Here is a 27,671-nt window from a genome sequence, read left to right on the forward strand (position 1 = left end):
GATGACATTATGCCAGGCAGGCCCAATCAATCACAGAAAAGTGATTTGAAGTTTTTAATCACCCATCTCTATCGCATCAAGCCTCTCCTCCATGAATTCTGCAGAGCTCCATTAGAATGTGCAGCTTCAGACAGCTGTCTGGCTTGCTTGGCCACACCTGGCCCATCTGTAGTCCCAGTGAACTGACTGGCAGTCCCAGGCAGATCAAAGAAATGGGGACGGGGAGCGCTGTCAGTCAGCACGCTGCTGCAGACTCCTGCAGGCTTCCCCTGACAGCTGCTTGTCACACCTCTGATCTTCTGTCTGCCTGCTGGCTGTGGGAGGAGAGGCGGTGCAAGTTTTGGGTGGGTGGAAAGAAGTAGACAGTGCGGTTTGTTTGGAAAGTTGTTGGAGGACTTGTAGAGGAAGTTTGAGAATCCTCTGCATATAATCAAGTAGAGATTATGACACAAGTAACCATTGTTTACTCGAGTAGAAGTAGAAGCATGTAAAAGTACTTTACATTATACTCACAGTATAAAAGTAGAAAGTGGCCTCCTGTAGGAGACTTCTACTGGCTGTTTCTGTACAAAGATAACTGAACCAGAGGTCAAATTTGGGAGACTTTCATTCTAACTTCATAAAAAGTGCAAATCATTTCGATGGGGAATGTTTTGCTCCTCTTAAATTTCTGTTGGCTGGTTCACTTTTGGTTTTCTATAGCATTAGCCCCTTATACTAGCCCTGTTTACACTGCAGTTCCCCCTCAGCTCCGTAATGAAGCTCTCCGTCATCATGCAACCTTTGCCATTTTACATTGGACCAAGCAACGACGGCTGCTCCAAGCATAAAGCCACCCCAGTGTGTGTTTTTAAAGCATTCTGGTAAAATGTGGCATCATCATTTCTATGTGTTATTGTCCCATCCATTGAAGTTGAAATCAGTCTTAATGTTGGGAGAGCAGTGTGCAATAATGTCAGATAAAAATAATCATTAATTTCCCTTCAATGTAAAGAGCAGAAAGTACAGATATCTGTGTACGAGGTAAAAGTAAGAAGTTAAATACTCAGGTAAACCAAGGATACCTGAAAACTCTACTTAAGTAAGTGTTTGTACTTTGTTACACCGCACCTCTGCTGGTTTAAGATTATCTTTAAGAGTTACTTTACTTTACAGAGTCTATAAAGTCTGTTGTCTTTGTCCAAATGTGTCTATTGTTAATGACTCTGAGTTATCATCAGTCAGAAGGACACGGATGAGATCATTAGAGAGACCTGCCAAAGGCATGCTGGGAAAAGGAATCCTCTAATCAGGTTTTACACTCTGACTAAACACACATGCAGGGATAATCCAGAAGATTGATTCACTGTTTGTTTAATAAAGATGCGTCATGAATCATGATGTAAATCACCGAGGAGGAGAGAAGAAGGCAGATTTTTTTTCTCTTCCAGAAGTAGTGAGGAAGAAAAAAACCTTGTATTGACCAATGAGTAATTGGTTTGTAATGAGCACACAGGGAGGAGGAAGAGTGAGAGAGTGATAGAGGAAACACAATAGATGAATAATTGCCTTCATAATTACAGACAGGCTCGTAGCAAATGAAAGGGGGGGGCAGAGTGGACTTATGAAGAAGCTCATGAGGATTGTGTGTCTGCCCATCACAGGACAGGACCATGCATCGAGTGGTCCCAAGTGAGCCGTGTCCCGAGCTCAACTGCGCCGAGTCGGAGCAGATCACCTTGAGTGACAGGTGCTGCAAAGTCTGCAGAGGTACGGAGACAGCATCATCACTGCTCTTCTACATAACATATGATTTTTCAGGTGGAATATGATTATTTTAGGTTGTTTAATCCTTATTTTGCAAGTTTTTCTGACATGCTAGCATAAAACTGAGATCATTGTATGTTTTGTAGAAAATTAATCTACAAAAAGTATTTGAGTTGTAGAAAATTAGCTGAATTTACTCACGGTATTTGTACAATCGTATCAGAACACTTATATCATCAGTATTGGCAAATTATTTCATTTTTTCCTCTCCGAAATTCTACCCAATTAATGCCACTTTGCACAAATATTCCTAAGACAGAATCCACATTATGTATACCCAGAGAAAAGGCTGCGATACTGTAACATAACCTTTCCACCGGCTCCTGTAAGCCTCCATCACTCCTCTCCTCTCCTCTCCTCGGGGTCTCAACCTTTTCCTCTGCGTGCCTCCCGCAGGTCATGACTTCTGCTCAGAGGGCCACAGCTGCGTGGAGCACTCCGACTGTGTGAACCTGGAGGCAGGAGACTGCTGTGTTTGTAAGGATGGCTTCCGCCCACTGAGAGATGATAATGCATACTGTGAAGGTACGGCATGGCTCTGAATAACAAACCCTGACTTTTAGCCGGAGTTTATTTGACCTCCGAGAGAGGAAATGTGGTTTGTTTTTGTGAATGTGCCTGGGTTGCATCAAGGGGGTGCAATGGAGGAAGCTGTTTTTGCGTTTAGGAGGACATAGTTTGAAGGCAGTGTTGTTTATACGCTAAAGGATTTACAGTTGTCATGTTGCTCTGACTGCTTCATCTCAGCCTGTCTGATTCAGTTTTGAGCTTAAAGATAACTTGCATATCTCCTGTAGACACACATGTGCATCACTAAAGAATTACAGATAGCCTGAAAAACGTGTCTGACATTGAAATACAATGGAGGAAAGTGAAAGTTTAAGGGTAAGAGGAGTGAATTTACACCGAACATGAACCTTGGTGTTGATTCTTACGGCGTTACATCAGTCATTTCTGTTTATGTTCTCTATTTGTATTATTTTTATCACTTTAGACGCGGCCCCACAGCCACACATAGCCTCTTCATTTAACCTTAAAGAGGGGGTATTATGCTGTTTCACATTTTAACACTATATAAAACGTTGTGCAGATTATGGCTTGAAAATGATAATGATTTTTCTGCTGATATTTTCCACCGATGAAAGAACTCTTTAATTCGGCCTAAATGCTCGATGGTTCCCTAAAAAAACTTAGAATAAGGCTACAATATTAACTGCCTCTGCAAAGTCATCAACAATACACAAATGAAGACTAAAAAGTCACAAAAACTCGAGCCAATTATTAGAAGTTAAACAACTTTTACAACTCCTACTAGCTAGCTACTAGCTAACAGTTAGCTCACATTCTTGTCATTTTATTGGACCTAACAACATCAAACACGCTGAAAATACACCAGCGGCCAAAGCCGACACTAACAGAGTGTGACAAACATCAGTGCTAAACTAACTTACATATTCATGGATACACACGCGATAAAAGAGTCCGTCAGCTGATCACTGATGTCTCTGTAGTAGGTGCAGTAAACAAGTCCGGGTCCAATGTCTCCCTCACTGCCGTGTTTTAGGGGGATGCTGCATTCAGGTGCACTCAGAAAAAGTGATCGGACACTAGACCTTTTGTACAAAGCCTCTTCCGTCAAGTGTGAAGAAGGTTGCAACATGTCTACACGCTGCACTTTGTGACATCACAAACAACAACGTGTTTGAAAGCAGGTGCGCGTTGCGGACATAAGTGAGGACAGCAGACGAGCAGCGGAGGAGCAGCCACGCCTATTCCCCGAACAAAGTATCCAGAGCCGTATAGACAGAGAGTCGCGTCAGTGGAGGTCCAATATGCTCCATGAGCCGCCATTGCAATGTCGCAACGCTCTCTCTACGGCTCTGAAAGTACCGTCACTCACTCACTCACTCAATTACTCAGTCAGGAGTTTTTTAAAATGTAAATTATGCTAAGCTACTCCACAGGTATCACAGAGTGAAATATGAAGCTTGAAATTAGCATAATAGCCCCCCCTGAAAGCAAAATAAAACTATAATTTTTCATTTATGCTTTTTATTTTGTTACTTTTTAGTCCCATTTGACCGTCTCATAGTCAGCAAAGTAGATGTCACCGCTTATTTTCCAACCTTCAGAAGTTTTTTTTGCTATTCATCCTGGAACAATATAAAAGCAGCTTCCGCAGACTTGCCTCAGGCTCGAGGTACATAATTCAGCAGACTAAACACAAGCTATTAGATGTGTGTTTCACAATTTGAGTCATATTTCTGTATTTTAATTTTAATGAACTCATTGCTTTTCCCTTGGCTGACCTGTCGCCGAAAACAAAAGTCTACTTACAAGCGTCATTGTCACTTCACTGCCATGCTTTTATATTTATGCTAAGCAAAAATTACATGAAAAGAAAATGCTTATACAGTGAACTGCAAACTAATGTAGACGTTTGCTAAATACCCATGAAAACACTTTCATGCTTTTATCGCATAATCCTTTTGTGAGGGGATGCTGTAATCCCCTCATTATTTGTGTCCGAAACTGCTTTTCACAATGCATTTTGAGAGACTAATGTTTGTCTTCTGTGCCGGTTGATTAATTTGTGATATAGGAAAATGCTGATGGGCTTTATGTTTGCATGCATTTAGTGTCACTCTGCTTGGGAAGCGATTAACGTCACGCCATCAATCATCAGCGAGGTCATTCTTTACTGATTGCACGCCGTGGCTCGACGCCCTGCAGCCATGTTGCACTTTTAGCACAAAGCCATTGATTATGTCAGCGCTGCTCTCCTTTAAAAACAGACAATGTTTCACTTGATTGCTTCCTGAATGTCTTGCATCGCATGATTGAAAAAACACACTCTCTACCTCATTGAGCAGGTCGTTTCATGTTGATGGTGAAGCTTTGAAAAACCTGCTCCGAGTTCAAACGTTCACGCGCTAAATTGACGGCGCTCCGGCTGAATTCCACATCTCGCTTCTTGACTGAATTTCTCCAGATGCATCGTTAAAAAATGATGACTTTATCATCTCAAATGCTATCCTGCAGTAAAATATGAAGTAAACATCATGTCTTAACCGCTACCCCAGTGCCTTTCTGCTATTAATGAGCAAACATGGCATCAAAGTTATTCAGATTTTTCTGCGTACGACCTTGACAGCTGTCCTGTTAATATACAGCCTTCTTGATCTTCCTCGTCATATTGTGTGTGTGTGTGGTTTTAAAGCATCTGTTTGTGAGTATAGGCCTTGGCCTATATTTTTTTTATCTACAGTCCACACACTCAACGCAATATATTTTCTGTCACCTTCATCAAGATGAGGCTAAAGTGTCAATGGAGCTACTGTAACCAGGGCGCTAAAAGAAAGTGTAGTAATTCACAGCCTCTGCAGATCTCACATTCATTCACAGATACGAGCAATTGTCCAGGTAATTAGACGGTCTGAGGGAATCTGCATAATTGTAGATATAATCTGCCTTTAATTAAAGGAGAACAGATGCTGTTAGTTGTAGGTTTGGATCATATGGCCAAAGCTGGCCTCTTTCACTATCACGTGTTCGCTTTAAAAACATGCTTCATGGAAAGTAATTAACATTTGCTCATGTGGATGCTAAAGTGCAACTGTGGGGCACTTCTATTTATAAAGCATAACATTACTGTGTTTGCTGAGAGACATTTATTTGACAGATACAGTATACTACGGTGGTGCAGTGGTTAGTGCTGTCGCCTCACAGCTACAAGGTTCCTTGTTCGAATCCTGAAGGACAAAGTGGGTCTTTCTGTGTGGAATCTGCATGTTCTCCCTGTGCATGTGTGGGTTTCCTCCAATGACTGTATATATAGATGGACAGCGCCTCTCCATCTGCTCCCATTGTACGAAATTGATGCCAAAACAGCCCCTGTGATAGGCGCTGCCATCTTGCGATGGTGACGTTATTTGGAGCCAGAGTCTGCGCATTAGAGATCGGCCAGTGAAGCGGCCTTAGCCACTTTCGCTAACCCAAACACACTCTTAACTTACCGAAAAAACAGCAAGGATCCCGCACGCCGGCGTGTTTAACAGCAGAACAGCTTCTCTGTGTTGGTCTGAGGTTAACGTTCACATGTATGTAAACGTCAATGACTGTAGTGATTGTTTTAGTTACGTCTCCTCTTGCGGATCGTCCTCCACTCAGCTAACCCGGAACAGATCGGCTGTAGGAGCCTAATTTGTCAACAGAGCTGTCAATCATCATTTTGACAGCATCAAATAACTTGTTAAAAATAAACTTGTCACAAAAATGAACACTTGGACATAAATCAGCATGATAATAACTAGCTATAATGACAGAAACCATATTTGAGAAAAATATTTTTGGCGTGTATTCTGATTTTATAGTTTGACTCATGTCCCACCTGTTAACATGGAGGAGGCGGGCTTTATGACCTATACTGCAGCCAGTCAGCAGGGGGCGCCCGAAATGTTTTGGCTTCACTTTTAGGGAGCTGTCATGTCGTCCATCTTTTTTTACAGTCTGTGGTTTCCTCCGGGTACTCTAGCTTGCTCCTATAGTCTAAAGACATGCTTGTTAGGTTCAATGGTTACTCTAAATTGCCCGTAGGTGTGAGTGTGAAAAGTGGTGCATTTTAAAACTACCAAACAGCATTACAGTTTTTGGCTGACCGCCGGTGTCAGCCCTACACACAGGTCTGTATGTGACTGACTGACTCACTCACTGACTGACGGTACTTTCAGAGCCGTAGAGAGAGAGAGTTGCGACATTGCAGTGGCGGCTCGTGGAGCGTATTGGATGTCCACTGACGCGACTCTCTGTCTATACGTCTCTGGATACTTTGTTCGGGGAGTAGGCGTGGCTGCGCGTCCGCTGTCCTTACCTACGTCCGCAGCGTGCACTTGCTCTCAAACACGTTGTCATCTGCCTCATAAGGACAGTCCTTGTAACACATTGCCCACAAAGCGCACGTTGACCTGATGCGGTCAGCCATACTAGGTTTAGACCTAGTCTTATTAGAATTAACTCCACCTCAACAACTGGAAATTGCTGCCTATGTTACAACACTGGTTAAAATAGTTTAATCATAAACTACTTATAAAAGTATACAACTCTGTCAGGGGCCATCCTGCATGATTGTCTTTTATTAATTTAGTTCATTTCGTTGATAAACCATTAAAGCTCCCGCGAGGAACTTTTGGTTTGTGTTGATTTTAGCGCCCCCTGCAGACAAAGCTGTACCTCTTATCTCTTCTCTGATTTTATCCTGTACATGCTTAAGTTTTAATCCTTCTTTAACAGTCATATGTATAACCTACATGGATTTAAAGAATAACCTGCAGACATACAAAGATATTAACTCGCTGGAAAACAAAGCAGTGCATTTAGCAGCTTAAGCGCCAGAGGTATTTGTACTGTCAGGAGTTGGTGGAGACCATAACAGAGCCTAAAGGAGAGTGAATATAGTTTTACTTCCTCCAGACAAATAAATGCTAATGTGGCTCTATGTATGGCAGATTTTTCTATATACAGTTCTTTTAAAAAGTCAGTGTTGTGTGTACATCTTATTGCGCAACCCTCAAGAATGTATTAAGTGCATGTTTAAGAAGTTTAAATGCTTTTCCACCACTTTATTCTTATATACTTTGATATACTTTCTGAAGGTGGAGAGTACAGAAGCCTTTATTCTTTGGAAGAGATTTGAACATCCATTTTAATTCAAGTGTCAAATAGAAAGATAACACCTGATGACAAATACTTGACTCTAAATTGGTCTAAAGTGGTGGCTAGACTTGAGCTCCTCTCATGCATTATGATTGTGGCCTTAAATTATACAGCAAACAAACACGAAATATTCTTGTCCTCCCTCCAGCTTGGTGCCTTTTCCATCATGTCGCTCCTGTTTCTTCATCATCAAATGTGTAACATATCCAAGCTCCCCAAACATTTGCAGCAGCTCATAGTTGTAGAAATAAAGCTGGACAGACCCGTCCCCATTACCTGTTTGAAACAAGCTACCTGCAGACAGACTTGTGTCTCCAGCATCAACACTTCAGACCCACACTGTTCATCTCGAGAGCAGCCTGACTCGCTATGAAATTGGATGTCAGTGTTTTTAGTGGGAGTGTTTGCATCAGAGACTGCACACAGAAACATGAAATTGACTCAATTTGCTGATGGAGTTCTGTGAAAAGCAATTGATTTTGTGCGTGTGTGTAGATGTAACTCGCTTACTTTATGATTTGTGTGTGTGTGTGTGGGAAATAAAAGATCTGTCTTGGCAAAACATTGAGGATCCGCGGATGGGTGAGAGAGTGTTGTGTTCGTATAATAGGTCCACTATTTTTGTAGCTGCAAGAAGATGTGCAGAAAGATGAGGGAAATTGCCTGCTTTCAATCCTAGATGAGTTTCAATACAGTGGTGCCCGAGAGAGGAGATGGGAAGTCCAACTTAGAGGCAATTTTGTGTATCGCACACAACAGGGGGATCGCAAAACAGAACGACATAGAAACCCACGCACTTTTTATGTACACACACATACACCCACACAACGTTTTTTGGGTCTCGTCAGACGTGAAGACAAACATCAGAAAGCGCAGAGACAGATACTAGCTCTTTAAAACATTCCTAGGTCAGAGATGGGCTCAAAATAGCCGATGAGATCACTTCTGTGTAAATTTTTCATAGAAGCAGCAGTAGGGAAGACTCAGGGGGATACTAGCCCTGCCTTTGTGTAATTCAGTGTGTGTATGTGTGCAGGTGCATGTGTGTGAGTTCTCTTACAGAAAAAAAAGAGCTCAGTTTTTTCTCCATTTTATCCTCTCGCTGCAGTCAGACTCAAGGCCCTATTTTGCTACATGCATGCGTGTGTTTAGGACCGAATTAGACAGAGGGGCGAGCGGTGGAGAAGTGACAGACTGTGTGATTGTCTCTAAATTGAACAATCAGTATAGTTCAACGTGTTGAGATAATACCATTATTCATCGCAGCATTTAGAGGACTTCAGGCAGAGAGACATTCCCCATTGTTGTCTGGTTTTGAAATGGCCTACTTTAGAAATTCCCTGTCAGAATCGCTCGGAGAGAAGGGCAGCTCGGGTGTGTTTCTGTCCATATGGAGAAATGTGAAATACAAAATGATGGTCTGTAAAATAGACGAAATAGAAGGAGATTAAGTGGCAGACAGGATTTTATTTTAATGTGTCCTAGAAAGTCTTGTTTTACTAACTCACCAAATGTATCAGACACAGTGCTCAGTACCGCATTGAGACAAAGTCATAGATAGTGTTCAATAGTGTGAGAGGTCGTTATCAACATGTCAATACAGGTAAACATTAACCCCGGACTTCCACTGGTTGCGTGTCTGTTGGGTAACAGCTGCAGTTTGACTCCGTGCTCCGCCGTCCGGCTGCGTTTGCAGTGCGCTGCATGGAGCAGCATCGCCGGACAGCTGGAGCCGCAAGACCAAGGAGTTCCCGTGGTAATCGTGCGAGATAATAGGACATATGTGCTATAAAAACTATTACAAACTAACATGAGGTTATTGTTCCCAAATGAAGGAGTTCAAGAAGAGATTTTCTGAGATTTTTTCGGCTTCTACCATACGTAAATAATTCATTCATAAACAAATGCGCTTAATTGATTTTGTTGATGTAGTTAAGTGAATGCGACCTAGCGTCAACACGGAGTATTTTATTCTGAAAATTAACCGGATGGTTTCGTTGCCTGATTTTCTGTCTCGCCTGATCTGCCCCGTGCTGAATTGATGCGCAGTGCTCCGGCATCTGGCAGAAATAGAAGCCCTGTGTATCTCCAGCGGAGAGCTCCGGACTGCCGGAGATGTGACGCAGCAGAGAAGCAGCGGAGCGGAGATGGACCGAACAGGCATCTGGTGGAATTTACAGGACGCACCCACCTCTTCTGATAACATGTAGAGGTTTTGAGTTGCCTCCACAACTGTCCTAATAGTAGTCCTAAAAAGTCATTAGCATTTTAGCACTTCTGGTTCATTCTTCTCAGGTCAATGGCTTTTTGAAAGTTCTCTTTGGCGGCACCTATGGTGATAAACGGTAATTGCGGGAGCACACTTCCCAGATATCCAGACAGTGTTGCATGTGTGACGTCCACGGTTGGCTCCGGTTGTAACTCTTGATTTTCCTCGCTGACGGTCGCTTTCCTTTTTAGACTGTTTGCCTTCATCTGAGCGTCAAATTTGTTTGTTTTTCTTTGCATTTTCACTTATTTTTGAAGATGTATCTGTAGTCATCGATCTTCTCTGTCTTTGATCTTTGTTGTCTGTCTCTATGTGTGAGCACTGTGAATGATTAGCGATCAGTATAGTCAATGGATGTTGTAGGCCAAAATGTACGTTGGGTTGGCCTAAACTACAGCGCCATCTTTGTGGTGATTCTAACGGACAACAATGGAGACGTATGGCTCAGAGGAAGCGATGATATTCCGCTTTGGCTTCACAAGATGTCCTTGTTGGTCGGACAATTTCATGGTTGGACCATTGGTATATGGGAAACAAATTTGGGCACATACCACAAACCAAAACATGTTAAGCATGTCTATGTGAGGGTATATTCAAAGCTGATAATGTATGGTTATTTTGATTTGAACAGTATTAGTATCAACAATAGTTTAGATCATCCGAGCCTGCTTGCACATAGACATATGTCTGATCTCCTTTAAGCCATGACTGTGTGTGTGTGTGTGTGTGTGTGTCAGTATATCGTGTGAACACAGACCGATCCGATTGCCACTGCTGTCTTTTGAATGTCACAAGGTGGCAGCGGGCTAATTGGCACTGACTGAAGAGCACGGCCCGCTCCAAAACCCAATCACTGCCTGGATGAGCCCCGAGCCTCTGGGCTCCCCACCTGCCAGGGTCCTGACCCCCTTTCACACACGCGCACACATGAATCACACTTATATACACACAGGCAAACAAATACACATTCTGGCTGTCTGTGTGTGTTTATACACACCTCACCTGTGTGACCCCGCTGAAATGTCACCCAAAACAGACAATCCCAGCAGCATCCAGACGATCCCCCTCCAGTGTAAATAACTGAGCGCTGCTAAACCGATATCCTTCAAATGCCACATGGGACAAATCTCTTTTCTTCCCTTTTACAGATGTCACCACACTTAATCCATTGACTACTTTCAATCCTGAATTACTGTTGGATGATAGATTAGGCAGCTGTGGCTCAGTGGTAGAGTCGGTCGCCTCTCAATCGGAAGGTTGGCGGTTCTATCCCTGACTGCTACAGTCACATGTCGAAGTGTCATTGGGCAAGACACTGAATGCCAAATTGCCCCCGGTGGCACAGCCATCGGGGATGGAATGCATAGATCCTGATTGGAGATTGGCACCTAGGCCTTTGCCATCAGTGTGTGAATGAGTGTGTGAATGGGTGAATGTGACAGGTAGTGTAAAAGCACTTACCCGTTATATTTTTAGTCCAGTTTTAGTCAATAAAAAGTCACATTTCAGTCAAAACGCGTCCTTACCTGTTTGCTTCAGGTAAAATTAAGATTTTGAATTTCAGCAGATCATTCATACATAGTACATGAACGATGAAGACACAGCATCAAAAGATTACCTTTCATCATCGCTTCTCATTCAAACAGACTGCAGCAGACAGCCGGTGATCGCTCCTTTTTGTGCAGAGGAAGCGTCAAATGACGCGTAAAACGCCCCCATAGCCTGAAGCAGAGTTAACAGAGAAAGTTCACAGCCACCTTTGTGATACCTGTTGACCAGTTACAAGAATGCATTGCTTGTATTTTGACAGACAGATTAAACACACAGTGGGGGGAAATATGCATTTTGAATGTCCGACAGCCACCACGAACATTTTAGTCCCGTCTCGTCTCTTTAACGAAAACGAAACATACGTGTCATCAGAGTTTTTATTGTCAACGACCTATTTTTAGTTCATCAATGTCTCGTCTTCGTCATGGAAAAAATATTGTTGACGAACATTTTTGGACGAAACGAAATTAACGACAACATTATTGATTATTTGAGATCAAGTCCACATTTTAATCTCTTTTAGCTCTGTTTTTGGTCTCCACCAACTCTTCCCATGGCTAAACACTTCCATACATTCTCTAGCTAGTCTTTAATCTGCTGTTTCGGTGCTTGGAAGTTGGTATATACTTATTTTTTCTGACTTTTTTCTCAAATAACAGATGAGATGGAACCAAAACAGTTGTGTATAGACGAGCTTTAAGTCACTATAAAGGCCAAAAAAAGAAAAGCTGCAGATTTGGGTGATATTATTCTCTGTTGGTTCCTCACTACAAGCGACCACTTTCATATTGTCACATTGTTTTCACATCGTCATATAATTCATGTTATAATAAAAATCTTGGTTATAGCTGCTTCAAAGTGTTGGAATGGTTCTGATGATACTTCTGACAATACATTCACTTCAATATCACTGTTTATAATTTAAGTTCATTGAAGTTCATTTGAGTTAACACAGTGTGATCCACTAAACAATATTCAAAGTAGTTAAAATCAGCTGCATCTCACCAGCTTTAATATAAAATTCTTCTCACAGGATAATGCATCATCCAATCCAATCCAATAGTGTTATATCGTTTGTTGCTAGGTTACTGAGAATATTCCAGTATTTCAATGCCTCAACTATGAACTAAGAATTTCTCAATGCATTGCAATTAAATTTAATGATGTTAAACGAGTGGAGCTGATTGTATTGATGGGGGAAATCAATGAATAGATTACTTAAAACCACATCTGGGTCTATTTAACTGAATGTTCTGTTGCAAATACCATCAGAAGTATCTGTAATAATAACGATCAGCCTGCCGCGGAGCTCTGATGGCCGTTTACGCTCCGTGTTACTCATAGTTTAGACCTCTGGCCTGCAGGCTGCGCTCTGTGACAGGATGACAAGTGATTGATGATGATGCTCCATCGATTAACGCGCGGTGGAAAATCTTTCCCAGATTAATGAGAGTCGTGATGGAGAGCAAAACCCCCCGTTCACGCCGCCGCATGTAAACAAGGCTGCTTTGTCTACGAGAGGGCTTCATTTAAGTGATGCCAAATCAAAGTGTGTAAAGTGCTGGTGTTTTATGTGACATGTAGACACCCACGTACACTCGAGGCTGCTGTTCAAGGCCTGGTAGATCTTGCAGAAGGTTTTTTTTTTAATGAACTTCAGTTGGAAATCGTTCATAGCTCAGGCTCACACACCTATTTTTCATTCCACCAGCAAACACACTAAAACTCCTCTTCCACCTTTTCCTTATTTGATGTTCATTGTTCTACGTCAGTAGCGGGCTTCTAAGTGTTTACAGTGATTGATCACAGTTTGAGTGTCTGGTATTTAGACAATGCCTGCGCTCTCAGAATGCAGATCTCCTCTCTCTCTGCTTCCTAATGTGATTCCTTCCACTCAGTCATCTTAATTGGCTCCCGCTCCTGCCTGAATTGACAGTGACATTTTGCTTCTTTTTTTTTATTATTTCGGGACAGTTTTGTTGAAGTAATTGTCCCATTTGATAAGTTGAAGTTTTGTCAATAAATCTGCAGTTTAAGTTGAGGTAATGGTTCAGAAAACAGACTCTGAGGTGCTCTGTTACATTCTGAACAAACTAATTCAACCATAAGGAACGAAAAAACACCACTCTTTTGTCATTTACAGCCAGCAATCACATCGAAGCATCACAAGTGTACTCTAAATATTCAGGCCCTAAGGAAATAGAATGAATGGAGAATATATGCCTGGACAAAATACACAACTTAATGCATTGCTTTTGGCGCTCGTAACTAGAAATAATTTTAGGATTAGATAAATGATTTCCTCGCTTCCTTCATCTGAGCGTCCAATTTGTTTCTTTTTCTTTGGATTTTCACTTATTTTTGAAGTTGTATCTGTAGTCATCCATCTTTTCTTTCTTGTTCAGCCATAGTAGATTACTGTTTATTTGCAACACTTGCAGAGACCGGAAAAGCAGCCGCTTAGCTCCGCCTACCCTCTCTGGCAGACCAACCACTGCTGGCTGATGGAAAACGCGTCACTAACTGGGCGCTGCTTGTGATTTTTTCCGCGAAAGTCGCACCAGACACCCAGCCTGTAATACTGCAAATGTGAAGGCTTTCATCAGTGGGCAATAGGCTCAATCACCATTGTGTTACCTCCTTTGGTGATAGATAGTGACTTAACAGACATTTATTTATCAAATTGTTGCAACCCTTAATTACCGCTTAATTATACCCCTTAATTTTTTCTTGGTTTCGAATGGACTCTGTTGAATACTAAAGAAATAGTTCAACAATTTCGGAACAAAGCTTATTTGCTTCTTGGTGAGAGTTCAGTACCATATTTGCATCTGCATAGCTGTGTCCCCCTGCTACCAGTATTTCTGCTAAGCTAAGCTAAGCTAACGCTGTCCAAGCTGTAGCTTCATATTTACTATAGAGACATGAAAGTGATGTCCAAAATGTTGAACTGTTTCCCCAAAACTCCACCAATTTGTCTAAAAACAAAAACTACTTTGAAAGACTTGTTAACAAGATCAAAATTCAACACACTTATTGATTGAAATCCCTCTGAACCAAGGCATTTTTTTACACACATCCCGACCACCAACTATAACTCCACATTTGATCCAGTGCCGCTTCCATAAACCAAAGGAGGCATCCTCTGACATCGTTCTCCACCCATGAGGAACCAAGGGCAGCAGTGGAGATTATTTGCTGAGTCGGACAATGTCCGGCCACAGGGACAGCTCTTTGTCTCTCTGCTCTTTCCTCTAACTGCTATATATCTGGGCATGAGGGAACCGGCTACTGTGGGATATCAGACAGCGTTTTGGCAGGCTTGTCCCTTTGCCATGTATTGAAAACCATCTGCCTGAGTAAGCGAGCTGGTTAGGGAAGGGATGGATGGATGATGAAAAGACAGAAAGGAAAAGAGATAAGGGAGAGAGGCCGCTGGTGGAATGGCACCAATTCGAGTGTCTTTGTGGGACGTCCAAAGGCAATGCCAGTGTTATCTCCCTACTCCCAGACCTTGGTGTACAGCAGTATAAAGCACAGATAGTGAGGATGCTCTCTATTAGAAACTACATGCTATGCAAGCGGAGAGGGATAAACCACTGTTCCCTATTTACATAGTTGGGGTGTGACTCTGATGAGCATTAGTGGGAATATTTTACATATCAGAGAGTTTTACATGTGTAATATCACTGTTTATTTGAATGCATAGATATATTTTATCATCCATCTATCAATTATCTATACCACTCATCCTGTTCAGGGCTGCGGGGGGGCTGGAGCCCATCTCAGCCGCCATTGGGCACACCCCCGACCGATCGCCAGTCAATCATAGGTCTGAGACATAGAGACAGGCTCACACCCATACCTACAGGCAATTTTAGAGTCACCACAGGGGTCGACAATGAGCTCAATTTTCCACTGGCACTCCGGGCCAGTAACAAATTCACTGGCCCTGCCATTAAAACCACTGGCCCTGGAATCATTTGTTATGTCGGTATTATTTTAACGTCAAATTTTGTTTCTCTGTAAGGTTTCTTATTGATGAATATGTGTTCAATTGTGGAACTATTATAAACTATAAAATAGACCAAAATAATCATATGGGTATAAAGAGGCTTCTTTTACCACTCCTACACCAGCATGAATAAGTAGTAATAGATTGAGTATGTTACCTACCATTACTGACGCTGTTCAAATGTATGTTTAATTAGCATGATCAGCCCGTGAGAGTAACTTTTTGAAACGAAATCTTACCATCTCTTACTTCCTGTGGCCGTTAAAGGTAAACAGTCTGCGGCACGTCCGCTCTGTGAACGGTCTGTTTATGTAGCCACAGCGCTGACGTGCACCGGAACGAGGTGCCGCTGATAACGGGAATACACACATTTATTACCACCTCACGTAACTGCCCATCTGCCTCGATCATCCTGCAGGTGCATCTGTGATGGCCCGAGCATCGCGTGCATGTTTACAGTGCACAGGCAGTTGACTGACAGACAGACTCTGCATGCACAGCTGTCAGTTTACTCTGTGCTCTCATTAAAAGCTGCACTATGTGATATCAGACGGACTTTTCCTGTTGTTCTATGTGTGGGAAACACTGCTATGGGTGTTTAGTGGCTCATCAGTGTTGGGGGGAGTAAATCTCCCTCGTGTGTGTATGAAAACTAAAATGTGTGTTTATACTAGTCTGCGGTAGCTTGCTAACGTCAATTAGTGTGTTCTAGAATGACAGCCGATCTGTTTTATGTGGTGTTCCTCAAGGAAGCATTCTCGGTCCTTGTCTTTTTTTCTTAATACATACTCTCCTGCAACATAAATAAGCCTTATAATATAAAATACTGAAAATCTGATGAAATCTCTTTATCGCCAAGTTTTTAAATGCTCTCTCTACCAGTTCACTGCTATAACGATTGGATGAGTAAATGTTTTTAAAGAAATTAGCACAAAACTGAAATTCTACTTTCAGGTCCAAAAAGGAACAGCTGATACTAGAATGTTTACTTGACTGTCCAAGCAAATAAAATAGATTTGGGAGATGCAAAAAGTCTCATTCAGATACCTGCAACCAGGATTTTATGCAATAAAAAAGAGATCACATCATCATACCTCTCCTTGCATCACTGCACCAGCTACCTGTATCTTTTACAACTGATTTAAAAACCCTTTTACTCATCTACAATTTCTCACAAAGTGTAGCAATTTTCTATATCAGTGACTGCCTTTCATTTTATGTTCCAGCAATAAAACTCAGATCTTTTACTGCTTTTTTTTAGAGGTTCCTAAAGTGTCCCAGAAGAAATCTGGTGAGGCTGCTTTCTGTTTCTAAACTCGGGAACGTCCTCCCGTTGGATCTCACAACAGCAAACTCCCCTGGATTTTTAAAGTATAAATTAAAGACTTGTTTTTGTTACTTGGCTTTAATTTGGGTTAACTTGGCTGGCATCATTGTTAACGCTTAACTCCTCTGTCTTTAAACTATTGTGTTTCCATTTCTCTCACTTATTGCTGTTTCTTATCCATGGAATATTTGCAGGTGCTAAAAATGTAGCAGCCGTGGCTTGCTGTAATCTTTATTTGACAGCAGGAACCAAAACTAGACCTTCCTCATCATGCATATCAAGGACGTTTTTTTCTCCTAGTAATGCAAAGTTACCCTCCCTCCTCAGACACGACTGTGATTGATTCAGTAGTAATGCTGGAACACACAAAGGTGAACAGAAGGAAGGCAGCCGCTTTCTAGTCATCCATCGTGGTGTGGAAAATGTTTGACCCCGAGCACTCCATTCAACGATGAAAGCTGCTGCTGACTCCTGGCCAGCCTTCTTTGCTTGGCGCATCACGTGTGTCCATGTGACAGGCCAATCAAGAAAATGGAGTGCGTTAATGGAGATGGAGATGGTCGCTCTCCTGCACGCGTTGGTGCGGTGCCCCTCATCATCTCACCTCCTAACATATTGTTTTAGCGAACGTAACTGCTGTCACCGGGGGCCGAGATGGATGGTGTCTTACAGTTAATAGGCTCTAAATCAAAGCCGCTCCATGGACGGCCAATCACAAAGCGGGAAAGCTGTCACTAAGACCTCCGCTCAAGGTTACTATTGTGATTGCGGACGACCTGAATGTGTTCTTACTTTCTGTCTCTTCAGTGACAGTTAATACCATTCTCTGCTTTCTCCTCGCTTCTGCCATCTAAATCTTTTTCTCCTGCTATCTCAATTGTTCACTCACATTTTTCAGCACTTTTACTTCACACTGGCTCTTTCTCATGCCACATATTTCTCTTTTTAATCCACTATTCTCTCCACCTCCTTCTGTCCTCCTTCTGTATCTCTCTCAATTCACTATCTCATTTGCCCTCTCCCTGGCTGTCTCATCCCCCCTTTTCTCTCCAGCTCTACAGTACGGCTTGTCGTGACTCTGTCTTTGACTATTATCCAGTCCTTCTCCTTACCTGCCCTGCTGTCTGCCACTCTCTCTACTTCCCATTCTCTCTCTACATCTCTGTTTCTCTCAAAGCCAGTCGCAGGGTTTAATAAGGCTCCATTCATTTAGTGAAGGACACGTGTACTTTCATAGGTGATCGGCAATTGTCTGGCTGCCTCGTTTATCCGTGAAGCTTTTGAATAGCTGTAGGCAGCGAGTATTGATGAAACTGTGAAAGGAAAAAGGACCAAGGAAATGTGAATGCCACAGTTGTAAACAGGTGCTGAGCTCTTAGTGTGAGGGTAGGTGGGCGGCGCTCTACCCAAGGACATGCGAGACGAGCGAATGCCAATGCAAATCTATTGAAATCCAATTTTGAGTGCTCTTCACCAAAGCACCTGGCATAGAACATATTCAGGGGTGAACGTCCTCTTGCACTATTACAGACAATGAATACAGAGAATGAATAATAAATTGGCAATGTCAAGGACTATGAAGCTCATCTCTCAGGAAGTGCCTACATTTGACCTGAACGATCAACAGGAGCAAGGCCCCGCAGCGCAGTACAAAGTTTGTTCAGCTCAACTTGCATTTAACATAGCATTGCTCTCGGTTGCATCACATTATCAAGATTATTTTGTTTACCCTGGCAGTGTTGTGCATCTTCTGTCTGACGGTTTGGCATGCAGTTCGGAACCCAGGAATAGCTGTTGCTAAGGAAACAGCTAATATGGATCTAAATATGGAAACATGAGAGTGAGAGGGAAATACAAAAGACAATCTAATAAATCATTGTCTTAAAGCTACACTAAACAAGTTTTAATTACAAAGGGGAGCATTCAGAACAATCTCTCAGGCACACAGCAGAGATACAGTTTGGTTTATCAGTGTATTATGCTAACATGCTAGCAAGCAACTGCAGCTTTAGCAGTAGCCTGTTACAATCCTCTGAATCACAGCCCACATCTTTATTCAGCAGCTCAAATGGGGCTAACGTTGTGGCTTTTGACAGGTTTTTCACACAGTTTAGAGAAATTATTGTAAAGCTGAAGTATTAAGAAACAGGGCATCATATTTGTAGCTAGGTAGCTGTCTAACTAATGAAAAATGAAGACCGAAAAACAGCTCTACAAGTTGTTGTGGGTCCGTTTTGTGTAGCCAGTTTTATGAAGGCGAACATCATCATGCTCACACAATATAACATCTGCTAGCTTAAACACATCAGGCTAATTCAGGCTAATTATCAGGCTAAATAAAGCCCCTTTCCCCACTGGTAAAAACACCTGCTAACATCCACTAACACACACTGTTTGCTTAATGGGAAAGGTTACAATCGGCAGTCAGACCCGGGTAATTATCGCCTCGGCTCCGATCGGCATGATTGGAACACAAAACCAGTGTCGACACAAGTTTTTATTTGCGGCCATATCATGCATACTTTGTTGGGTTTTAGCTCTTTTTATTGTTAACGTAATACAGTAGTCTGCAGCTTTAAGCTGTGCTCAGCTGTCTTCTCCAGTCACTCATATTCTTCCTCTCTCTGTGGTTTGATATCAGCCAGGGGAGGTACGCGCAGTTTTCTTCTAAACAGCCGACAAGCAAGGTTTCATAAATGAAGAGTTGTGAGACTCAACCCTACAGTTACCTGAGAGTGCATTGGAAAAATAACCTAAACAGCAAACTTCAAGTGGATAAAATATAATAGAGCTGCGGGGTTGGTAGTTAATTCGTAGGTCTTGCCCTCTCATATTAAAAATTCAGTGAAATATGTCGCTCTGTTCAGTTTTTCAGGCTGATGTGACCTGCTCCAAAATTTAATCGCACCAGTTATGTATTGAAAGCAGAGCTGGCCTTGAAAACGATCAACCACAAAGAACAGGCAAAGCAACAGGAGAGTGAGGGAGCTGCGGTCTGTTGTGGGAAACACACACCTGAGAGAATGGCAATAATTAAAGGGCTTAGAAGCTTATGGTACACATACACGGGTGTTTTAACTTATTTTGCCTTTGACAGGACTGTGTGGATATGCACAGACTGCACTTGATTGACATCTCCTTCACCCACTCATTGCACCTGTTAACATGAGTCAACACACTCTAACCTGTGTTTGTCTATAGAGCCTTATGAATGAGCTTCTCTAGTGGCATAATTCTTCCTCCATAGCATCGCCTTACAGCATATATATATCTTGAAGTGTTCTCCGGCACACGGCTGAACTGAATGACCAGTAGTGGTGTGGAGAAAAGCAGCCATGCCACTACTTGGAGTGCTTTACTTTGAATAGACCGAGAATCGAGTGGTGCAACCTTAAGTGCTTCAGCGCCCACCTCTTAGAGATCCTCTGCATTTCGACCTCTGTCTCCCTCTGATGAAGACAAATAGCCCTTTCCAACCGGCTGCAGAGAAGCCAGGAGGAACTTTCTGTAGCCAGAAGCAACGAGGACAAATTACATAGGCTGGCTCTTTGGACGAGGGAGACACCAGAAGTAGGCCAAAGTATAATAGTAGGGAAACTTACTAGAACAGTGCTGTAAATATACTTCCTGCCTGTATGAGACTATACTTCAAAAAAGAATAACAACATCAGACAATAATTTCCATACCTTAAAGGTAATAATTGTAACCATGACGAAAAATCCCTTATCCTTAAAGTAATAATCTTGAAGATTTTCATTTAAATAAATGTATGTTAAGACACTATCTAAGACTGAAAGCCAGACTGGCTGTCTGTGGCCACTTTCACTGAAAAAATCACAAGCGGTGCCCAGTTAGTGACGCGTTTTCCATCAGCCAGCAGTGGTTGGTCTGCCAGAGAGGGTAGCCGGAGCTAAGCGGCTGCTTTTCCGCTCTCTGCAAGTGTTGCGAGTAAACAGTAATCTACTATGGCTGAACAAACAAAGAAAAGATCGATGACTACAGATACAACTTCAAAAATAAGTGACAATACAAAGAAAAAGAAACAAATTGGACGCTCAGATGAAGGCAAACAGTCTGAAAAGGAAAGCGACCGTCAGCCAGGAAAATCAACAGTTACAACCGGAGCCAAGCGTGGACGTCACACATGCAACACTGTCTGGATATCTGGGAAGTGTGCTCGCACAATTACCGTTTATCACCATAGGTGCCGCCAAAGAGAACGACACTGAGATCTTCTAGATTACCACTTTAACCTAGTACTTATTCTAACAAAATTTATTTTTCTTTAACATTTACAAGTTCTTTTTGTGCCTAAACTTAACCTGACCTTTACCAAAGTTGTGTCTGATCAAAAACCAAACAGATGGATGTGTCAACAGGGATCTTTTTTATAATTTTGGAAGGCACGGACACAACTCTTCAAAGTCATAGGGGAGGTCAAATCAGAAAACAAATCTATTTCATTTGTTCCATTCATTTCATTTTGTCTATTCAGAAGGGAATGGTAAAACATTTATTTTTGTTAAATCTGGAGGGCTTGTTGCGAAGGAGACAACGCCTCGACTAAGAAATCAGCAGTAATAACATGTTGCTCTCATTAAATCTCTAATTAGAAATTAATGAAAGGCAAAGTCAATTATGACGCCCTCCAACATCTTTGATGAATTTAGGAAGCTCTTGAACATGAACACCAACTTTGTAGAACAGGCAAAGGTGAAAAAGACACTGTCGGCTCATGCACGACTCAGAATATGTATGGAGCAGAACATTGCACATAAATTACAGCTGCTTCTGTACAAATAATAACCTCAGCCTCTTTTACTGCAGAAGCCTTTCAAACTTTTCTGTTGTCGCATAAAGGAAGGATTTCTGAACACAAACAGTGTTTGTCTCCCACATGTATTCAGGCCTACACTATAAGTCGGTCCAAACTTTTTGGACTCCCACTCCTCTCTCCATGGAAAAGGAAGCATTATACTGTATATTGATAGGAAGAGTGTTAAAACCCAGCTCGTGGGGGGGGAAGGGAGGCAACATAAAACCAATTGTTTTTTCATAAAGGCAAAAGTTATTTATGACAGAGGAAGTTAAAAAAAACGTGTGACTGAAAGGGCCCGTCAGTGCTGCTCAAATCAATAATTATGTAGCACAAAAGGAGGAGTCTGCACTAGAGTTAAAAAGTAGGCCTACATGTACTCATCTTTCTTAAAGAGGGGGTATGATGCTGTTTCACATTTTCAGACACAACAGTTACAATGTTGGATGTCCAGACTAAACGTGGGTGACGTTTCAAATCTGTAGGTAAAAGTATGTTGGAGTAATCGCCAGGCTTCTCAGCTCAGTCTGCAGGCTGCTGTGAACGCCAGGTTTCACACAGTGTTTTATACACGCTACATTTTTGCAGGGTCAGCAGGCTTCGGAGAGCTGGCCAATCAGAAGAAAGTGGGCTTGTAGGGGCGGGGTTTCTTACAGGGACAGAGCTGAATGAGTCATTGCAGGCAGAGGCTGTATGAGGGCCTGCACAGAGCACCAGTGTGAGAGGTTTTTTTTAACTGTAAATTATGCTAAGCTACTCCACAGGTATCACAGAGTGAAATATGAAGCTTGAAATTAGCACGATACCCCCCTTTTAAAGCTCCTGTGAAGAGTTTTTTGCTGGTTATGAATCAGACTTAAATTAATTACTCTATATGACCTACAAAAGCAAACCAGACCATCAGCGAGAACATTGATTATTTCTTTGTAGTTATTTTGAATGCCTGAAGCTGCTGGCAGAGACGAAGCGATTAACCGCATGCTGCCTTTGTTTACATTTTCCAGGGCCTACATTTACACATATGACTTTTAAAGAAAGCAGGATGAGATTTTTTGTTAAAAACCACCACTTAAACATGAACAGGACAACATCAGCAAAGAGATGAGAGGTACGGCTTTGTCCACAGGGGGTGCCAAAATCAACACAAACCAAAAGTTCCTCACAGGAGCTTTAAGATAACACAAAACAGAAATAAAACCTGACTAACTAAACTAGACTAATCGGACCAAACAACAAGTGAAACAGCAGCCGTGTGGCAGCAGCTGCAACGAAGCGTTTTTAGCAAAACATTACATCAAAAATTAACCTCAAAAACAGCTCAAAACTTTGCATATTGAATTTATAAAGAGGCTGTGCACAATTTATTTCTATCGCTAATGGAGCTGTTTGGGCGTCATGAAGCTAAAGAGGTTTTGAAAAATAAAGAGCGAGTCAGGATCGATCATGAGGTCTGGACTTGAGGTCTGAGGCTGCAGGTATCAATGCAGAATGCTGATGAAATATATTCTTTGATCTGCACCACAAGAGGCTGTCTGTAATGTGCTAACAAATATTATACAGATTTCCATGTCGAGGTCTATTAGCATCAGTGACATTTCACCCTCTTCTGACCTTTTAATGCAAAGAAATCATTAATAAATGATTACAAGCATTTGCATTTAGTCATAATAATATGATGGCGGTCCACATCTCTAACCCTGCTTTTTTTTCCTCCCCTCTTCTTCTTCTCTTTAGATATTGATGAGTGCGCTGAAGGGAAGCACTACTGCAGGGAGAACACCATGTGCGTAAACACCCCCGGCTCCTTCATGTGCATCTGCCACACGGGCTACATCAGGATCGATGACTATTCCTGCACAGGTGAGTTCCTCGGCTGCCCTTTTGACAGGCAAGGGAAGAAGAGGCATCATGAGCTTCAGCTTCCAGAACAACCATCCTGTGCGGAGGCTGCTATAGCAGGCTTGAAGTAGCGCAAATAAGGATGATGTATAGTTGTTTAATGGGGGTGCAGACGAGGAGAAACAAAAAGGAATTAAAGGGAAGGATGTGTCTTTGCTGCAGGTTTCTAGCGTTTAAAGAAGAAGCATTTAATATCCCTCTTGTGAGTTATTGCCGTTAGAAAGCATTTAAACTGCATGTTTAGTCACACACTGGAGGACGATATTTGATTTTATTATGATAAATTCTGCAGCCAAGAGATGCACACACTCCCAAAGACAGAGAAAGGAGCAAGCAGCCACACACAGTGAGCTATCAGTGTCAGAAAACCATGCACGTGTGAGAGACGTAGTCATTATCCAACACCTGTAAAACACGCTTGCAAACCTCCGCCACGTCCTCCACCATCCCTCCCTTCCTCTGTTTTATTCCACACGGCGCCTGTTTAGACACACTTGTCTCTGAATCTGTCACCCTGCAATTATGCGAGGTCTGTTCATTTAAAATGCGCAGGGATTAATGTCTCCGTTTGATTTGCTCCTATTGGTTTTTTTGCTCTGATTGCTGGCACCGCATTAAAATAAAACACACACAGAAATCAATAGCAGCCTTTTTACTACTTTATGAATCAGCAAAAGCGAGCGGAGAAGAGATTGAAGACTGAGTGAAAGTGTCGAATCAATTCTTGGATTGCATTTGTTTTGTTTGGATTACAAAGCACATTTTTATCTCCCTGCGTTGTTAAAACTTTAGATTTCTCAAACTCCCTAAAGACGCGCATCTATTCGATTTGAGAGTGTTAATATAAATCTCTGAAGTGTATCATATTGTGGGCTGAGCTTGTTGTTTGAAACTTTGAAAAGAGATGTCCATAGTTGGTTCAAAGGCTTTTCTCTGTTTCAAACTTTACTTTGAAAAGCAAAATGCATTAATTTCAAAGTCTTGTTTGTGCGTGTGCATGTGTGTGCGTGCAGTCTTCATCTGGTGTGTGAATGTACTCACTGAAAGACAGTGAGAACCTGAGAAACAGAGAGACTGTGAGACTGTGAGTGGAGGCGGCAGACCCATTTGTTCCTGATCAAAGTTGAGACCAGAGTCAATTTCAAAAGCAAACCAAATCAATCTATGAAAGATTGCGCGGACGATGCTCGATCTTTGTTCTCCGTCTGTGTTGTGGGTGATTGTGGTCGCGGCCCTGCTGGTTCGTAATGGCTTCTTTGCGCTGTAGTTTGTGGGTTATGGTTTATAAGATATGTTGTGTGCTTGTGAGAGAAAAGGCCTCATCCTGATTGATCAGAATCACATTCAGGTGTGATTTATGTATTGATGCATCTGAAAGGAAGCCATGTTTGCATTTGGACACAAGAAAGTGTGAAAGCAACATTTATCTGCTGGAACATTTTGCTGATAATTTAAACGGTCTGACTGAAGCAGACAGCCGATGATCGCTCCTGTGTGTGCGGATGAAGCACCAAATAACGCGTAAAATTCTCCTTTGTCTTTGAGCGTGCACAGAGCCTGAACCGGGTTACCCAGTTACAGGAATTAATTGCGATTAAATGTCTGACAGCCCACCACTAACATTTTAGTTAACGAAAACAAAACAAGCTATTTTTAGCTCGTCAACGTCTCCTCTTCGTCATGGAAAAAAGATTGTTGACAAACATTTGTCGTCATTATATCGTTAATGAAATTACCACTGTTTGGTATCCTAATGGAAGGAGTAACAAAGACATTTCGGAACAATCGTAGATTTAACGAACAAAAATGGTTGGTCAAGTCAGGAAAACACACCACATGATATTTAGTTTTGCATATACAGTTAAAATCTGTTGAGATAATTGATGTAACATTGTCTGTGGTTTTCTTAATGATAAAGCCAAGATTAGAATTATTTTAACAATCATTTGGGGCATTTTATATCTTTTATTTCATGGCAACAGTGACGAGAGTGAAAGTAACCACACGATCTGTGCCCTGAGTGGTTCATACGTATGTATCTTGGAGCGCCCCAAAAGTTGTTGACTCAGCAAAAAAATCCTACACTTCCTTTACTTTTTTAGGTTCTGCAGGTACTTCTGAGGATTTTTGAAGCTCGAGGGAATGAAACTCTACAGAGTTTTTGCACCACAGAAAGTCTTATCGGCAGGTGCGTTAAATCAAAAACGGACTGAGAAATCCTGCACGCTGACGATCACTCGTTCTCACTTCAGACGGCGGATAAAAAGTAATTAGAAAGTCTTTATGAATTTCCGAACTGTACTCTGTAAACCCGATTTCCTCTTATACATATATATATATACTTCTTTGGGCGTTCCCTACTGTATTTGACAGGAAAGTTTTGAGACTGACAGGAAACAAAGGGAAAGAGAGGTATGATGTGCAACAAGGGAACCTGGCTGTTGCAGGGATGTTGCAGTTATTATCATCAGGACACCCAAGTTTTAGAGAATCTTTAAGCTCAATATTGATTGTATTCTTATCAGGATGTAAGCTCATATCATTGGGTTGCACCAAAAGTTATAAGACCAGGAGTAATGGATGCTGCAGAAACAACTCTGTAAAGGAGAACTGTAAAGTCAGCTGCAGTATTCAAAGTTATTGCTTTGGGACGATGACATTTTCAGCAGGACCACACATGGAGAAAAACACATCTGAAGAATCTGCGTCGGTAATCCTTCCATAATGTCTGCGTCCTTCTTGAACAACACAATGTCATTCCTCCGTGATGAGTGGCGGCTCTGCCTCGTTCCTCACCAGTTGTTTGCAGCCTTTGAGACACGACGCTAAGTAGCTGCCTGTGTGCGTCATATCTGAGGAGGAGGCAACATGCTGCATTCCCTCAGTCGGTAATTAAAAAAGCAATTTGCACCCATGCAAACTAACTCAGCGGCAGCAGAGCGAAGGGCCTTACACGCCGAATCAGCAACAGCGACTGTGAAAACTCCCATTGCCTGCTCCGTCTGGGCCCCCCCCCCGTAGAGTTCCTCCCTGTCAGTAGAAATCAGCAAATAATGGAGCAAAGTTAAGGTCTTTTTATGAACCGGCTTCTGCGAGGCATTAACAAGTTAGGAGTGAGACTGAGGAATAGTTTCTTAAGGGAGTAACAAATGTGCAGTCTCTTTTCTTGCACTCTTGTGATTTATTTCGAGAAAGAAACGTGCGTGCTTACTCTGTCTTTTTCCTGCATTATCCTCACTCAGCCAGCGTACACCTTTTGTGATCCCAACTCGGTTTACCCCCAATCATCTGAGCTGCCGGCAACTTTTATTGTTTTACTCGTTCGTCTCTCTTCCACCGTGCGCTCATTCCCCAGATTCTCAAAGAAGATTAATACCCCCCAAACCCAGTGGATTAAACTGTGTCACTATAATTTATGTAGTTTCCCATTAAAACGCCTTCAAGTCACAGGAGTGGAATACACGGCAATGCATCGCCTTATAAAAGTCAATTTGTGTGATTAAACCGAGGCTTATGCAGAGAGTTGATGTAATGACTTTTTCTCTGCGTAATCTCTCCACTGACTTATGGACTATCTGCTCGCACACATCCACTATTAGAGCGAGACTAAACACAATCACTACTTTAGACAAATCCCACCTCTTTTTATTAGAAAGATGAATTATAGCCAAATTAGGTGTCTACAGTTTCATTCGGGGCCTTTAAATCAGAAAATGAATGCATGCGGGGAAAGTCACCAGGGTGCTTTCATTCAGCATGTTGATACGCGGAGTTTAGCGTCACCTCCTCTCCTGTCCTGGTGGAAGTCGCTGAAGTAGCAGGATGCTATGCTAGCGGCTGCAGGAATCTGCTGCATATTAATAGTAATTGAACATCTGCTTCTGTTTGAAAAGAGTCCACAGGGAGCGCTGATTCCTCTAAGTTGGCCACAGAAGAAATATTACAGCTGTGGAAGGAAACATTAACCCCCCCCACGCACCATCACCCCCCCCCCCCCCCCCTTCACTAGCTATTGACATTGTACATTCGCATGATATACGAGCGTCTTTATCATCCTCAATGGCTTCCACCAATTAACGGATTGCGAGCTCAGCAGAAACAATGTCCCGGTATTGATAGCCATATTTCCACATGCTTTACAGTGCCGTACGAGGAGCAGCCCGCCTGGTAAAGAGGATTAAGTTGACTGTAGTTCATTTCATGGCTCAGTGTTTATGTGCAGAATAGTGGATTAAAGGACTGATCCGCAGATTTAAGCCCTCACCGAACCAGCGT

At 42.2% G+C, this 27,671-nt stretch overlaps 1 protein-coding gene across 1 annotated transcript in view; it reads left to right on the forward strand.

The window, feature by feature from the left end:
• LOC138612948 (protein kinase C-binding protein NELL2a-like) overlaps positions 1-27,671 on the forward strand; it is a 99,917-nt gene that overhangs the window by 32,131 nt on the left and 40,115 nt on the right. Inside the window, exons 11-13 of the mRNA XM_069686484.1 lie at positions 1,644-1,749; positions 2,203-2,331; positions 23,232-23,357. Coding sequence (XP_069542585.1) covers positions 1,644-1,749; positions 2,203-2,331; positions 23,232-23,357 — 361 coding nt within the window. The remainder of the gene's footprint in view (positions 1-1,643; positions 1,750-2,202; positions 2,332-23,231; positions 23,358-27,671) is intronic.

Source organism: Semicossyphus pulcher, unplaced genomic scaffold (assembly GCF_022749685.1).
Source record: "Semicossyphus pulcher isolate SPU_LCO1_2020_fin unplaced genomic scaffold, fSemPul1.0.p SCAF_8, whole genome shotgun sequence".
In the NCBI taxonomy this organism is placed as follows: Eukaryota; Metazoa; Chordata; class Actinopteri; order Labriformes; family Labridae; genus Semicossyphus; species Semicossyphus pulcher.